Source organism: Stenella coeruleoalba, assembly GCF_951394435.1.
Source record: "Stenella coeruleoalba genome assembly, chromosome: 3".
Lineage (NCBI taxonomy): Eukaryota > Metazoa > Chordata > Mammalia > Artiodactyla > Delphinidae > Stenella > Stenella coeruleoalba.
Window position 1 is genome coordinate 163204192 of NC_137148.1, and position 16785 is coordinate 163220976.

At 57.4% G+C, this 16785-nt stretch overlaps 1 protein-coding gene across 3 annotated transcripts in view; it reads right to left on the bottom strand.

Moving 5' to 3' along the window:
• Positions 1–16785, bottom strand: part of LOC307185163 (BLOC-1-related complex subunit 8) — a 34362-nt gene that overhangs the window by 11339 nt on the left and 6238 nt on the right. Inside the window, exons 5-7 of one of the 3 annotated variants that reach the window (XM_079919021.1) lie at positions 15608–15718; positions 14046–14121; positions 12016–12145 (exon numbers count right to left, since the gene is read on the bottom strand). In XM_079919021.1, the coding sequence (XP_079775147.1) occupies positions 14088–14121; positions 15608–15718 (145 nt within the window). In that variant the 3' untranslated portion in view covers positions 12016–12145; positions 14046–14087. Of the gene's footprint in view, positions 1–12015; positions 12146–12181; positions 12273–14045; positions 14122–15607; positions 15719–16785 lie in introns of those variants that run through there. The other 2 variants (XM_079919020.1, XM_079919019.1) reach the window with 2 other exon arrangements.

Sequence of the window (16785 nt, forward strand, 5' to 3'; positions counted from 1 at the left end):
AACCCTCTAAGGTGATACCTGTGGTCACTAAGTCCATCAACAAACACCGCTGCAGTCCTTCAGGCCATGACTGTCATCTCTCTCTACGAGGTCTCTTAGCTCCCTGGTGATGGAGATGGGGGTCTGGAAGGAATCCCACCCTCCCACTGACCCTTCACTGCTGGCCTCTCCCTGTGGAAGGACTCAGTTTTCTCACCTGTAAATGGGAGGGAGAATCCTTCTCCCACCAGCTGGGGAGGAGGGGGCAGTGGAGGGATCTATCAACCTTGGCTTCTGGCCTCCCAGAAGCCAGAAGGAAGAGGGGCCTTGGAACTGGGGATGCTGAGTCAGCGTGCCATCTTGCAAGACCACAGTGACACTTACTGTGACACGCTGGGAGACATCAGACCCCTACTTCCTCCCCCACAAAATGGGTCACAGAATCCTGATATCAAAGGCTTTGCAGTGAGGTTTGAGAGAAAAGATCAGGAAGAGGCAAGTTCCCCTTCTTGCCTCCCAGTGGGTCTTTAATGGAGGGACAAGTGGCAAAGTCACGCTGCCAGACCCTTGAGCTCAGAGGCCTCAGTTTGGTGGGGGACCCAGGCCGGCGAGGAAAGGAGAGGAGGAAAGGAGAAGTGAGAGGCAGGTGGGTGGCCTGGGGGAGATGAGGGCCCGCGGGACGCGGCGAAGCGGGGAGGGGGCGCTGCTCCTGGGCCCTGCAGCAAATCAGGCCGGTGGCCCCGCCTCACGCAACCCAGGCGGTGGTTTCATCACCTGCTCCCCAAGTACCTCATTACAGGCGACAGGAAGAGCCCCTTGGAAAGTCGGGACCCCCCCTCCCCTCTCTTGAGGGCTCCAGTGGCTCCCACCCCAGCTGCTGGAGACACCCCTCCTCCCCGAGCCGGGGCCCTGGGCCGCCTCCTCCCCTGGGAGCCTGGGGAGATGGTGGCCCAGGTAGTGGGGGGGGGGCACTGTGGGTGACCTAGGGGCTGGCTCAGCCCACAACAGCCCCTGGAGTCCCTCACCTGCCCTGGGGAGAAGGCGGGCTCTAGCAGTGACTACTGTGCAACCAAACTTCTCTGGGCCTCAGCTTCCTACCCCAGAAGATGGGGAGAGTCGGCGACACCTCCCTGAGTTGGGGGGCTCTCTGGAGATAATATCGCCCTCTTTCTCTATGCAGGCAGCTTTTGCCGTCACTGGGCCTGACCCCTCCCAGAAGGCCTTGGGGTCACCTCTCCTCAGCCCTGGGGTGCCCAGCTCAGAGTGAGGGCCCCGGGCAGACCCAGGAAGGGTGCTGGGGACAGGGGGTCAGGGAGAAAGCTCTTTCCTCCTACGTACAGATGGGGGGGTTGGGAGATTCCCCTCGCAGGGAGACCCCCCAAACACATGCATCACCCCCAACACCCACATACATAAGTCCCCAAAACACATGCAGTCCACAATACATGCAGACCCCTCCCAAACCCACACGGCTTGCCAAACACACACATCCCCCAAACACACACAGAGGCCTCTGCACACGCAGATGCCCAACTACATGCAGAACCCTCAGACACACACAGCGTCCCCCAACACCTGCCGATCCCTCGAATGTACACAAACCCCCCAATATATGCAGACGCCCCCAAACACACGACCCCCAACAACATGCAACCCTCCTAGACACACACAGAGCTCCCCAAACACATGTAGACTCCCCAAATCCATGCTAGTCCCCCATTATAAGCAGGCCCCCAGACACAGATAGGGCCTCTATCCCCTGCAGGGGTATCGCCCACCCTCTGGCTTCCTGAGGCAGGGTGGGAGCACCCCCCAGGGGAGAGATGTGGGTTCGGGGCTGGGGGTTCTGAGGGTGGGGTGTGAAGATCTCAGGGATCGCACGTACGGACACTGCATGGGGAACACAAGCTATGCTGGTGCAAGGTGGCAGGGGGTTGAGGGGATCTTCGGGGTATTTCTGGGGACTGTGGGGGTCTGAGGGTGGGGTGTGTTACCCACGTGTGGCTCTGAATCCCAGAATGTTCCAGCTGGAGGAGGCCCTTTGCGGGGGTCCCTTTGTTTATAGACCTCTCTGGCACTCATGGGGAAACGGAGGCCCCGTGGGGGACCCTCAGACCCACCTCCACAGACCCCTCCCCAGGCCTGCTCCATGAGTTGAGAGGTATGATGGCCTGGCTGTGGCTATGGGCACAGCCAGATGGGGGTATCGACTCCACTGTACACTCATTGCCTGACATGCTCCAAGCCTCAGTTTCCCCATTTGTCCAATGGGCCCTGGGGGCGCCTCAGGCACTCACCCACGTGTCCCTCTACTTTAGACAGGCCTCATCTACCAGCAGATTCCCAGCTCGCCTTCCGCCCCTTTCCAGGCACCTGAAACACCAGCCCCAGACAGACCTGCCACTTTCCCATTGCCAGGCTTTTGCCCCCGCTGTGCCCTCTGCCTGGAACGCCCTTCTCAGACTTACCCAGGTCTGAGAGGCTGCTACACGTCCTTCAAGCCTGGGCAGAAATCTCTCTTTCTAGAGGTGCTAATTTCCCCGGACCAGATTTCTCTTTCCCTGTGTCACTTAGTCCTACCAGATATTTTTGGTGCTTCTTTGTTACTTTCTTTGATGATCCTGTTGCCCCACTAAGATGTCCGTTCCACGAGGGCAAGGATGGAGCCTTCCCAATGCCCGGCACACAGTAGGTCCGCAATCACCCTTCCTTGAATGAATGAGCAAACAACTGCTTAACAAACGGAAGAAACATCAGCAACGGGTTCCGTTTTCTTTTAAATACCTCATGGTTCACAAAACAAATTTGAGGTCCCATCTGGCCCACAGGCCGCCAGTTTGAGGGGGCCCCTGCTCCCCCACTCCTCTCTAAACAGCCCACAGCACGACAGCCCACTGGATGGTGCTCATGCTTCTCTCAGGCCAAGGGGCTGACCCTCTGAAGGTTCCAGTGCCCGCGTGGAAGGAAACTATGTCCCGGGGTCATGCAGAACCTGGCTGCCCTCACTGTCCACTGAAGGTCCTGCCAAGAAGGCCATTTTCTCTGTCATGGCCACTGCAAATGGAGACGTGCCCCATCCCACCTCCTGTGGGGCTTGGGACTCCTACCCCTGGCGCTGAGAGAGACCATACATTCAGAACCCAACTCTGCTATCTCACACAGGTCAGAGCCCTCGGCCACTGAAGGCCCCCAAAGATGTCCCCTAAGCTGCGGTGGCAGCTGCAGGAACAACCCAAGGCTTCTCTCTCTTTGTTCCAAAGAAAGATCTCCCCGTAGGGCCCCAGAAATTCATCCCCAGAGGCCCAGACCTCCCAGCTTGGGAAATTAGCACATCTGTCAGAGCTGAGAGGAAGACACTCAGCCCATAGCCCAGCAGACCCAAGACGCAGCCAGTGGGGAACCCAAGATGGGGCCTTTGAGGCATCCCTGGTCCCCACTTTCTTCGCCAAGAAATGTCTGGGAGCTGACCAACGTGCCAGGGACGCAAGGGCAGGGAGTGGACAGACCCGTCTGACCTTTCCCATTGCCCAGTCTGGTGGGGGAGACGACAGACACGTAAACTGTCAGGGACAGAGCCCTCACCAATGAAATTCTATACGGCAGGGGTCCCCAACTCCCGGGCTGTGGACCGCTACCGTCTGCAGCCTCTTAGGAACCTTGCTGCACAGCAGGAGGGGAGTGGAGGGCGAACAAGCGAAGCTTCATCTGCGGCTCCCCGTCTCTCACGTTACCACCTGAACCATGCCCCCTGCCCCCAGTCTGTGGAAAAACTGTCTTCCATGAAACCGGTCCCTGATGCCAAAAAGGTTGGGGACCACAGCTATAGGGGGAGGCAGTGGGGGAGGTGGCAGGGGAGGGAGCTGCTTTGGAAAGATGGGCCAGAAGGGACTTTTTGAAAAGGGGATCTCAAGGACTAGAGGACACCAGCCATGAAGGGGTGTGGGTGAGAGACTGCCTGGTGGAAGGAATGGCAGGTGCAAAGGTCCTGAGGTGGGAATGTGCTGGGTGGGTTCCAGGTGCAGGCGTGGATGGTATTGCCAGGTATGGGTGAGCGAGGGGCATCTGGAGACAGAAGAGGGCAGGGAGGCTGCAAGGGGCCTTGGGGATCAGGGTGAAAGAGTGGGCTGTAGAGCAATGGAGAGTCATGGAGGGTGTATGAACGGGGGTGGGGGTGGGGCTGTGGTGCAATTCAGGATTTTCAGCAGACTCCGTGGCTGCTGTGGTGAGAAGTCCTTTGGGAGCAGGAGGCCAGGACAGCGTCCAGTGGGAGAGGGTCGGGGCTCTGATTGTGGAAACTGGACAGAGGCAGGCCTGTGCCCACAGCAGTGACTCATTATCACAACTTGCCTGGATTGTTCCCTTCTGAGGACCCCACCTCAACCTCTGGTGAACCTGAACCTGGAGGAGATCAGGACAGGAAAGCTGACAGGCCTGAGGCTTGCTTGGCCCCTGGTGGAGGGTGGGGTGCGGGTGGACCTGGATGGGGCTCACAGGCACGTCCACTCGGTCATAGTTCGGATGGCCCCTCCTGTTACTGAGTGCCTGCTGTCTGCCCGGGCCCATGCTCCACCTCACTTACACACAGGACCAGCTTGACTCAGATAGCCCAGTGAAGCGGAGACGGCTGCCCTGTTTTATACAGGAGGAAGCAGGCTCCTTCCCAGGGCCACACGGTGGGACCCCAGATCCTCGCTCAAGCGTGGGCTTATACCACAGGGTTCTCCGGCCGTGCCCCAAATTCACCCTCGCCGACCCAGTCTGGGAAGTGGGCCTGGGCACCAGTGGGATCTGAGACACTCATTCCTGAGTTCCCTGGGGCCGGTGAGCAGCCTCACAAGCCCCCCCCCCCCCACAAGATGCAGGCTCAGCGAGGACCTTTGGGAGGCTGAGAAATGGGACCCAAGCACTGTGTACACCCCACTCGGATTCATGGGCCTGGGCTGGGGTGACCTCTCCACCCCCACATGGGATCCCAGGAGTGTGATAAATACTCTCTGACAAATGACATCTGTCTCCAGGTGCATATGTGCCTCTAATATTCCAGAAGGTCAGACCCCCAACATGTCTATACTCATTGCATCTGAGTTGGGGTGACAAATGATTTTAATTCCCTTTCTCCTCTAATTTGCATTTTCTAGATGGCTGCCTGGTTGGGTAATGATTTAATGAAATCAATCATTAGTTGGAGATGGGAAGTAAGATCGGGCTCAAATTGCTCAGGTCACAGGGTCAGAAAGGGGTAGCGATTTGTCTGAGGTCACACAGAGAGGAGAGAGGAAGCTGGGGCCCCTCACTCCTGGCTTTAGTTCTCCTAGGGGCTGAGGGGCAGCCTTGAGCCCGTCCTTTCTCTGAGGGGCCTGCGTGTTTCCACCTGGCCTCAGTCTTCCCTCCTGCAAAGTGGCAGCTTCAGACCAGATAGCGAGTTCCCAGCTCTCGCAGGTGAGACCCCAGGACTCTAAATGTCCCAAAATTCCATTCCCTGGAGGCCAAGATTCACTCCTGGACTCAGACAGGTAGTGGAAGGCAGGTATGGGGACAGGAGGGAGCAAGGCTGACTTCTCCCAAAGCTCCTTTGACCTTTGAAATCAAACCCCATACACTTGTCCTTCCGAGTCTAAATAGTTTTTTGAACCCCGTTTCCTTCACCCCAAGAGCCTGAAAGTTCTCATCCCCGACGCCAAAGATCCAGAGGTCCTGACCTTCCCCAGTGAGGATTCTCAGCTGGTCAGGCAGAAGGCCTCAGCTATTTCTGACTTCTTGGGTCTGCAGCTTGGGGACTGGGAATAGCCGGGGACCCCAGTTGGCAACGTCTGCTGCCCTGGACCCTGAGAGAGGCAGAGGGTGGGGACCATGAAAGTAATGCAGCCACGGGCTTGTCATGTGCTGACAACCTCGGAGGGCTGTGACTATCCTTCCTATACCCATGGCCCAGATGGGACACTGAGGCACGGGGAGGAAGTGGCCCAGGCAGCTGTGGTGCCCCACTCAGGGGTCTGGGCCCACCATCCTGCCCTCAGCCACAAAGGCATCCTGTGGGCCCAGCTGAGGCCCCACGTTCACTGCATGAGGTGCAAACCCCATGGGGTGGATGAGGGTCATGGCGGTCACAGGCACACGTGGATGTCATGCCACTTGCAGGTCTGGGGCCGCGACACACAAGGGCACACCGACAGCAGGAAGGCATGGGGTCGTGGTTGTGCACAGGGGGCTCCAGGATGCACAAAGGGATGTGACCCAGGAAAGGGGACCACTGTAACTCACAGTCGCATACCAGGGGCTCATGGCACCACAACTTTGGACTCACAATTCCCCAACTGACACAACCCTCAGACACATGCCTTTTGGACACACAACCCCTCAGACATGACACACACTCCTTCAGACATAACTCCTAGACATGCAACCCCTGGGACACTCACCCTTTCAGACACACAACCTCTCAGAACCACAACCCTTGACCGCCCCACCCCCCGAACACAACCCTCAGACTCACACCCCTTGGACACATACCCTTTGGACACACAAATCCAGGACACATAACCTCTCAAACTCACAATCTTAGGACTGCACACCTCTTAGACACAACTCTCCCTCGTACAGCAGGACATTCGGACTTTCAAACTCAACCCAGCCCACAGATGCCATTCAAAGGACACCGCAAAAACCTCGGCCCAACGCAACACGCACCTGCTACACCTGGACCCTTGGACGCTCGCGCACCGACCTGGAGGAAGCAGCTCAGAACCCCGAGCGCCCGGCAGCCGCAGGGGCCTTCGGGGTGGGCGGCCCCGCCCCCGGGAGCTGATTGGGAGGGGCTTAAATTTGCATAGAGGGCGTGCCACGGGCTGCGACGGACGGGCACTCGGGCGTGGCCGGGTCCCGGGAGTTCTGGGGCCCGGGACTCAGACGCGGGAAGACTCTGAGGTGGGGAATAGTATAATGAGGGAGGGGGGCCCGGGAGGGAGCTGGTTCAGACCTGCCAGGCTTCCCCCGATGTCAGTGGGCGACCCTGACCTGCTGAGCCTGACCCTAATTCGGACCCTGTCTGTAACCCCCTGCTATCTCCTACTCTGGACTAACTTCAAACTGAGTGAAATGTAACTCCGACCCGGGACCTGAGGCCCCAGGCACCGAGACTTTCTCGAAGCCAACCCTGAACCTTGCTCTCACCCAAATGGAGGGACTGCAGAGAGGGGCTCTAGGGTCGCTGAGGGACCTCGCCCAGCTGTGTGCCTCCTGCAGCTGAATGTGTGACCCACGTACTTCGACAGGAGGGTAACAGACCCCTCGGTGGCTGGGCGCCCTCCTCCACTTCAAAGGTCAGCTTCCAGGACTGGACCCCCTCCCTGGGATCCCAGCACCACCCAGCACAGGTCCAGGCCCAGAGGGGGATCAGAGCAGGATTAATGAGTGAATCAAGGTGGAAAGAATTACAGGATGAAGATGACTTTTGACTGGGCAATCCTGGAGAAGCCCCCAGTCTGAAGGAGGCAGAGCTACCACATACTCCCTATCCCTGTGGGATCAGAACTGGGCCAGAGGGGTCAGGGAGGGCTTCCCCCAAAGAGGGGTGGAGCATTTATACTGGGCCTTGAAGCACGAGTAGGAGTTTGCCACTGGTAGAAGAAGAGGGAACAGGACTTGCAAAGGTTCAGAGAAAGAGTGCAGAACATTCTTTGGTGGGGGAAGATGAAGCCAGAGCAGTGAGTGGAAGTAGATTGAGCTGGGCACCCAAAGAGAGGCTTGGAGATGGGGGAGGGGGTCCACTGGGGCAGATGAAAGGGGAGAGTAGGTGGGTTGCAATGGCTGCCTGGTGTCCACCTTCTAAGAAGACAACAGGAGGTGATTGGACCACTCAGGGGAGAATATGTGGAGATATTAGTATGTGGGGGACACTGAAGAAGGGAACAGAGACCCTGCCTCTCCCCACACCTCAGTTTCCCCATCTGTGACATGGGCAGTTTGGACCCCCAGCCTGGGCATAGATTTCTCTTTGGACCAAAAAAACTAGGGTTCACACTGTGTCATAAAGGTGGGGATCAGGGTTCCTGCCTCTCCCACCCCGTCTTTGCTGCCCTTCAGTGTCCAACACCAGACACTCAGGTGTCCCAAGAACACACCAGGGCCTAGGCCAGGTTGGGGGCTTCTGCCTGGGCTCAAAGGCACAGAACAAGGCTTGGGGAGTGTGGAGGTGGCTGGGGAGGCCTGGGGCCCTCGAGAGCTGCTCTGTTTACCCAAGACCGCCTGCCTGCCTCTGATGCAACAAGCAGGCTCTGGTTACGTGAGGGCGGCAGCTGGAGCAGCTCTAGGAGCAGCCCGGGCTGGGCCAGCTGGGGTTGCCCACTATGGGCCACACCTCTTGCCCCCTCACCACTGGGGCTTGCTCCTGTGTTCCTGCCCCTGCCACATTGTCTCCTTCTACCACTCATGGTGGAAACACCCTTCCCATTCCGGTCCATACCATCTTCTATCATTCACACCGTTTCCTATAATGGCTCCTTCTTTCTGCCTTTACCCCTGTTCCTGTCCTATACCCTCCCCCATCGCTGGCTGTGTTACCCCATGTGGACCCACACCCCCCACTGGGCCAATCAAGAGTCTCGACCTCAGTCTTCTCAGATGAGGGGACACTCTTAGGTGCTGGAGTAAGAGGTTGGGGGGTTGAAAGGGAGATTTCGGGGGAGAAGGGAATGGAAAAGGCCAGAGAGGAAGATCTGGGAAAGGGGCCTGGAAGACGGGGAAGGTAGAGACAGGGATGGGAAGGTGAGGAGGTGTAGAAGCTGCTCCCCCCAAGTCCCCCTCTCCAGATCCTCTCCCAGAATGTCAACAGGGGAAGCCTTTGAAGGATCCTCCATGGCAAGGACAGTGTGGTCCAATGGGTAGGGCTTCAGGGTTCGAGGACCCTGGGTTCCCATCCCAGCTCTGACTCCCACTCGCTGTGTGACCTCAGGCCAGTCACTTCACCCCTCTGAGCCTGTTTGCTCATGTGAAAAGTGGGGACAATAGTAGTCTCTCCTCTGGGGGGGGAGAAGCATTTCAAGGTCGGCCTCCAATGCCCCCTCCTCCTCCAAAAGCCTTACCTATCCCCCCTCCCATCTGTTGTTCTGACACCCCCATCCCTCCTTCTACCTGAGCGCTGACCCCGTGGTTTAGAAATGTCTCTGTCCAGCTCTGTCTCCCGGAGCCTGGGCCGTGTGTTGTGGTAGCACAATAGGGGTGTTTCCATGGGTTTCTTGAAGAACTGGAGTCCTGGAGAGGGTCTGAGTAGCGTAGGGGCATGCGGACCAATCTTGGGGCATCCAGAGGCCTTGCTGGGGGATGAGGCAGGGGCCAGGAAGGGGCTTCCCAGGGGCAGGACCCTCAGAGTACAGAGCAGGCCTGAAATAAAAACTAGGACTTGGGGCTTCCCTGGTGGCACAGTGTTTGAGAGTCCGCCTGCCGATGCAGGGGACACGGGTTCGTGCCCCGGTCCGGGAAGATCCCACATGCCGCGGAGCGACTGGGCCCGTGAGCCATGGCCGCTGAGCCTGCGCGTCCGGAGCCTGTGCTCTGCAACGGGAGAGGCCACAACAGTGAGAGACCCGCGTACCGCAAAAAAAAAAAAAAAAAAAAAAAAAAAAAAAACCAGGGGCTAAGAACAAAAAGCCAAAACTCAAGTCTGATTCCCATCCTGACCACTGTGGACCAACTGGAGACAAGTCACCGCCCTCCCGGGCCTCCTTTTACTCCATCCACAAATTTGAAGGAGACTGGTGGAGGGTGGGGGGGACAGTTCCAACACTTAACCCAGGGAGCCCTTCCAGGTTACCCCCACCCGTGGGTGCTAGGCTCCCTACTTGAATGCCCCGTAGCACGGAGAGTTCCCTGTCGCTCTCCTGGCTGCCCACCTATTTCTGGGAAGTCTTAGCGAGCTAGGTCTGGGCATGCCCACACCCTTCACTCCGGGCGGGGCGGGGGGGAGGGGGTAAGTCGGCCAGAGCGTCGAGGCAGATGCGAGGTGTTGCTGCGTAATCTGGCCTTGCAGAGCCTTAGTTCGCTTTCTAGAAAATGGAAGCAAGAACGTATGAAGTGAAAAAGGACGGAGGGTCACGATGCACCCTTCAGGATCGGCCAAGACTGGGGACGGGGGCTTGAATCAGGGGCTAAGAACAGCTTGGAGGCGGAGTGCCCGGCCAAGGCTTTGCCTCTTGCGCCCCCTTGCGGCCGGCAGGGGACGGACGTTCGCCCGGCATGAAAGGCGAGCCGGCCACGCAGAGCAAATAACCAGCATCTCCGTGAGCCCCAGGATTTGGGGTGGTGGGGCATCTAACAACCCACAGTCCTGCACAAACCTCTTTGAGAGTACTGGCTAAGGTCATGTTCAGGGGCCGTGGGTGACAGGGAGCCCTCGGAAGGTCTAGGGCACCTCATGACTGCCCCCCACTAACTCACAGCGCCTGAGCCATCCAAGGCTGCCTCTGGGATACATGCAGTTACCTCACTTAGCTGCCTGTCTGTCCAGCGGGTCTGAGCCCTGGAGCCAGGGTTGGTCTGTCTGGCTCACCAGGGCATCCCCTGGGCAGGCAGGGCCTAGCTCAGAGAGAACCGTCAATGATGGATACATGGCTGCATGGCAGGAGGAGAGATGGACGAGAGGTGCCTTCAGAGTGGGTGGAGAGGGAGGGTGACTCTGTGGGGGTTACACACCAGGCAGGGCCTAAAACAGTGTGAACCTGAGGCTCTTCCCTCCCCCTCAACTGAGCTGGGGCAGGGGGAAGGCATGATGGTAGCACACAGGCCCCCAGTACACCCTAGGAGAGGTGAGAGAGGGCTGACCCTGTTTCCTGGTGGTGGGAGGCAATTATTAATACCTCCTGTGTTCCTGAACCTCCTCCCAGGCCCTCAGGCCCCTCCACAGCCCTGATACCCCACCAGGACCCTCTCTGTTTCCCCTAGGGTGCCCTTGGCCTTTGCCACCCCTCTCGCCCAACCACTTCTCTGGGCCAAACTGGGGGATCCTCCCAGAGCAGTGAGCCTGGGACCCACCCTGGCTCTACCCTCGACAACTCAATTCTGCCCTTCTTTATACATTTTGCTGGGCACTTTGTTGGCACACAGCTGGCCTCGGAGGTGTACAAACCATGGGCCATGATCTCCCAGGCTTGGAATTCGCAGGGATCAGATCAGCGTGGGCTCTTCTCAAGTCAGCAGAAACAGACTCAAAGCAATTTTGGCAAATACAGTAATTTTAGGGACTCAGGAAACTGAAGAATTGAGATTTTCTAGTGTCAGGTACAGCTGGATCCAGGGCCCCAGGCAATGTTCTCAGGTCCCCTGGTCCATCTGCCGAGCTCACCAACCCCAGAAGGAAGATGGTACTTTTCCAGCAAAATCCTCAGGGAAGATCTCTCATTGGATCGCATGCCCATCTCAAACCAATCACTGTGACCTGGGAGATGGGGGGCTCTGACTAGCCAGGCCAGGGTCCCACATCCACCCCTGGAGTTAGGGTGGCTTCTCCTTATGGTCTGAGCCTGAGGTGGGCATCATTTCTGCTCGAGGCAGAATGCAGTCCAGGCAGGCAGGTACACGAATGCCTGCCTCAGCCTGTAGAGAAGGTCCAGTCCAGCCTTCCTTGTTGAGATGGAGAAAGGTAGCACCAGGGAGGGTCGGTGCCAGACCCATGTCACACAGCATGTCAGAGGCAGGGCTGGGACCAAACTAGGCCGGGGTCTACTCTTCTGTGTGATCTCGCACAAACAATGCCACCTCTTGGAGCCTCTCTCTTCCCTTCTGCATTTGGGTGACATCTGCCTGATAGGGCTGTCTGAGGATGAAAGATGACCCTTGTGAAGCCTCCAGCACAGATCTGGGCACACAGCAGATGCATGATTGTCATGGTGGCAGTTACTGGTCCGAGGGGCCATGGCCGTGTCCATGGCCAGTGGGGGCGGGTAAGAATCCAGAGGCAGCAAAGCCTCGTCTCAGGACATTCATGGCTGGCCCAGAGGCTCCAGCCACACTTACTTGGTCTTCTGTCCCTGCCAAGTCCCACAAGGCTGTGTCCAAGGGTCCAAGCTTTGGTCGGGCTGGGGGGCAAGAGGTGAGTCAAGGCGAGGTCTGAGAGACCCCTAGGGCTGCAGGGTAGCCCTGATGAGGTGGCGTCTGAGGAAAATCCTGGGCGAGGCTGAGGGAAGAGGTGAAGCACTGGGAGTCAGAGGGCCTGGGTGTGAATCCTGGCATTTCCAGTCACTCGCCTCTCTGAGCCTCAGTTTCCTCTTCTGTAAAATGAGGCTGTGTGTAGAGCCCGGGGCCTGGAGAAGCAGGGGAGGCCAGGACTTGATCCTGTGAAGGTCACCTACAACCCTTGGGGGGGGGCAGTCTGGGGAGAAGTGGGAGTGGAGGCTCCGAGGTAGGGAGTGGGGCGGCAATTCTGGGGAGCAGAGCAGGGTCTGTAGGTACACAGGTGGGATCGGGCGGAGCCACAGAGCAGTTTGTTCTGAGGGGCCGCGGCAGTAGCAGTAAAGGGACGGCAGATGACCCAGGATGTTCACGCCTTGCCTGGAGGCTCCAGGCAGGAGCAGGAGAAACACACTGACTGTGGACGGGTGGAGAGGGCAGCATCTTTGAGGCTTGAGGGTGGGAGGCACCAGGGCACAGGGGATAGGATGGGGGAGATTTTGGGGTGTGGGTCCAGACTGGTGGGCAACAATGGGTGGGGAAATGGGGTGGGTTGCTGACCCCCTTGGCAGCCCCTCTTGCTCCAGGCCCTCCCAGATGTCCCCCAAGTGACCCCACAGTCTGTGGGATTCCTCATCACCCCGATGCCCAGAGCTAAGCCTGTCACATAGCAAGTGCCCGATAAGAACTCTGACTGCACACCCATGAACTCTGCTGCCTCTTGGCTCTCGGGGCGGCTGCTCTAGGAGTTGTGGGGGCCCTGTCCCCTGCCACGCCTCCCTTGACCCTCTGAGACCTCCGCAGCACAGAGCACAATCACAGCAAATGAGCAGGGGGCTGTGAGAGCTACACAAGCTGCGGGCACACTCAGTCCCTCGGGTACCTCCAATCTGCCTGTGTCTGCCCTGCATGAGCACAGAATAACAAGACGCTAGGCCTTTCTTGGTGCCACGCTCTCCTCAGATGGTCAACCACACCTCCCAGTACTGAAGCCCTCCTGCAGTCCTCGCCCATCTGGTCCTGGTCACGTGACTGGCCTTGACCAATGGGACAGCCATAACTGAAGCAAGGGAAGGCTGGATGAACACGTGCACACCGGGCGCCCAACCACCAGGAGAAGCTTGGGCTGTCCTGCTGGAGAGGCCACGTGGAGGACCAGACACCCCCCTCCCCACCAGCAGCAGACAGCACTGGTCAAGGGCCAGATGTGAGGCTACTTCTGACTCTCTGGCCCCATCAAGCTCCCACAAGAGCCACAGGTAGCAGCCAGGTGGGCCCAGCAAAACTGCCCGGCTGAGTCCAACCCAAACTGCACGACCGTAAGCAGGCGAATGATTGGTGTCATAAGCCACTAAGTTTTGGGATAGTTTGTCATGCAGCAGTAGCTGACTGCTACAATACACATCACTCTATGCAGATGCGCCTAATGAGCACTCTGACAGAAGGGAAACGCAGAGACCAGAGTGAGGAGGGACTTGCTCAGGGTCACACAGCAGGTCAGCAGTAGAATGAAGATTCCAGAGCTGGGTGGATAACAGTCCTGCTGGGCTCTGCCTGAGACAATGTGTTTGGGTAAAGCAAGCAGCTGGCATGTGGAAGGGTATGGAAAATGGGGCTCCCCTCTGTCTTGGGGGGCAGGGGTCCTTGGGATCAGGACAGGGCCTGTGGCCTGGATAAGGGGCAGGAAGATGACAGAGAAAGCACAAGGGAGATGGGCTGACAACAGCCCTGAGCAGCAGAGGGCACAGGTGCCCCTACCCTCTATCCTCCCACGGATGAAACCACCCTACAAGCCTAGGGAGAAAACTCGAGTGGTTAGTCAAGTAGGTCCGTTCTTGGATGCCGAGAACGTGGGTTAGTTCAGAGCAAGGAGCACAGAGAGGCTTCTGGCCCCACTTGGCACTGACCTGAGTCAGAGGGGCCAAAGCACCTCCAAGTCTCTTCCGGGATCAGGCTGAAGAGGGCGGGGGCGGTTCCTCGGGGCTGGAACAAAACATGTGCAGCGTCCATGAGGCTGAGGTCAGAGGCCATGAGGCCTGCTCGGCTAGGCTGGATTGTGCATTGGGGTCACACTCCAGTCCCCCAAGACCCCTGGCCTGAGCCTTCAGGGCATCCTCTGTAAAAATGGGACCAGCGACCCACTTCAGAGGTCGTGCCTGGGCCTCACGTAGGACTGGGAGCTTCAAACCCCCAGGGCTTGCAAAGAGACGCAATAGCAGGTGAGTAGCTACTACGCAAGCTGCTACTGGTGCCTTTCAGAAGCACGGTGCATTTTCGCAACAGCAGGCAGAAGCAGGGCTTCTGGAAGCAGCTGGGAAACTGAGTTAAAAGTAAAAGCGATGGTTTTTGAGGCCCTACTGTGTGTATGGCACTGTGCAAGGCTTGACGCAGTGAACTCCAGTCCCAATGGCTGTCACCCACCCGGGCCAGAGCAGCCAGAGCCAGATGGTTATTTGGTGCAGGGGAACCATCATGAACCCCTCTCACGCTACCCTCAGAGGGCAGGTTGCTGCACATCCCTTCTTACACATTTGCAAGGCCTTTTTGGTTTTTGTTGTTGCTTGTTTTTTGTTTTTAAGGCTTTTTTGGTTTTGACAGTTCTTTTGTCTCAATTATCACAGGCAGCAACACAGTTTTTTTTCTTTCTAAGTGCCTGGTCGGGGACAGGCATACCAGAACCCCACACTGAAGGAGCCAGACACATCTCAAGCTCGAGTGATGGCTTATAGCACGTGTGCATGTGTTTACATGTGTGTTTATTAAGTTATAATGAAAACCAAAACAAAAAGAGCTACTTCTCCAAAAACTCTCTCCCCGGTATGTAAGAACTGTAAGTAGTTTTCATTTTTAGACCGTCTGGTCATTGGCTCAAAGCCTCTCTCAGCTCCGGGCGCCCTCCCAGCTGCCCTCGAGGCCCCTGCCCACCCCCTGAACCCGTCTCCCTTTCGCTCACCCACTGCAGCCACACCCGCCTCAGATGTTCCTCCAACACACCCAGCTCACCAGGCCCCGGGCCTTTGCCCTGCCACTGACGTGCCTGGAGCACCAACCCCGGGTCATCTCTGTCTGCAGGTTGTTCAAGCCTCTGCTCACACCTCTGCCGTCTCCCCAGAGAGGCCCCCCACAGCCCTTTCCTCCTTCACATGTGTCTGAAATGTTCTTGTGTGTTCCGTGTTTACCTGGTTGCTGTGTGTCTCCCCGTGAGGCCACGAGCACACCTTTCTTGGTCACTACCGTGTCCCCAGCACCCAGCCCAGGGCCAGGCACACAGCAGAGCTCAGGAGCTGGGTGCCGAGTGACTGAACTCTCCCACTACAGACGCCAAAGGATGAAAGGAAGTCACTGGCCACCATGAGATGAAGAGAGGGAGTTGTCTAAGGAGCGAGAAGTGGCAGTTCCTGGCTGAGCAGCGAAGGTCCTTACAGCAAGGAGGCTGAGAGCAGCAGGGGCGGGCGGTCCCGGGAACTACCTGTGGCCCTGGGCTGTGGCGTTCATGTGGTCTCGGATGCTGATGGCCTGTTTGAGGAGGCCCTCCACGCTGCGGAAGTAGACGCTGCTGTCGACAAGGTTCTTCACGGCGCTGAAATGGGAGGATGGATCCAGTCAGCGGCACCACGCTCTCTTCGCCCCCCAACCAGAGCTCAGCGGATGCCTGTGCCGGCCAGCACTCATCAGGCACCTGGAGGATTCCATGGGCCTCCCTGAGGGCTCACTGTGGGCTTAAAGATTAGACTTCCCTATGCAACAGAGCACTGGATGGCAACATGCAACTTTCGCTTAACGGCTGCTAGACTATCTAATGCTTTGAAGGAGCTATAAGCACGCAAAAGTGACCTCAAAAATATCTTGCTTTCCTCTTAGGTAACCTATTCCTGCCTCTGAAGGAAGCTTGTCAACTGGACTGTGAAAAGCTCTAGAGGTGAGTTTAGACTCATCGCCATTAGAGGGGCACTACTGCAAAGCTGTGCTAAGCTCTGGTGGTGAAGCTACACTGATGGATGTCTAATGAAAATGTCCCTTCCAACAGCACTACAGGAACATATTCACCAAGCCACGTGGGGCCTTGCTAACGCCAGAAAGTTGCCTGTGCAACAACACCTGCAGTAAAAATAAGAGGGTCGTTTTAAAGTCCTGTTAAAGACAAAGAAATCACTCCCATTTATTATCAGTCAGGGACCTGCTTATGGCTATGAGATCAAAAGGCGGGAGCGTCAGCTGTTGCCGCTCCGTTAACTTGCTCATCTGACACCACCAAATGTAGTCAGCTTTCCTAGTGCCCGTCCACCTTGATAAAACGCTATCTAGGGCTTCCCCGGTGGCGCAGTGGTTGAGCGTCCACCTGCCGATGCAGGGGACATGGGTTCGTGCCCTGGTCTGGGAAGATCCCACATGCCGTCAAGCGGTTGGGCCCGTGAGCCATGGCCGCTGGGCCTGCGCGTCCGGAGCCTGTGCTCCGCAATGGGAGAGGCCACAACAGTGAGAGGCCCACGTACCGCAAAAAAAAAAAGCTATCTAACGTAAGCTCACTACTGAATAGTTCACCCCAACCAATATACCATTTTAACATCTTTCAGTTTTACACCATTAATGCTGCATAAAGCATTTAGACAACTAAAAGGGCACTTTCATGTCCGTAAAGGAAACAGT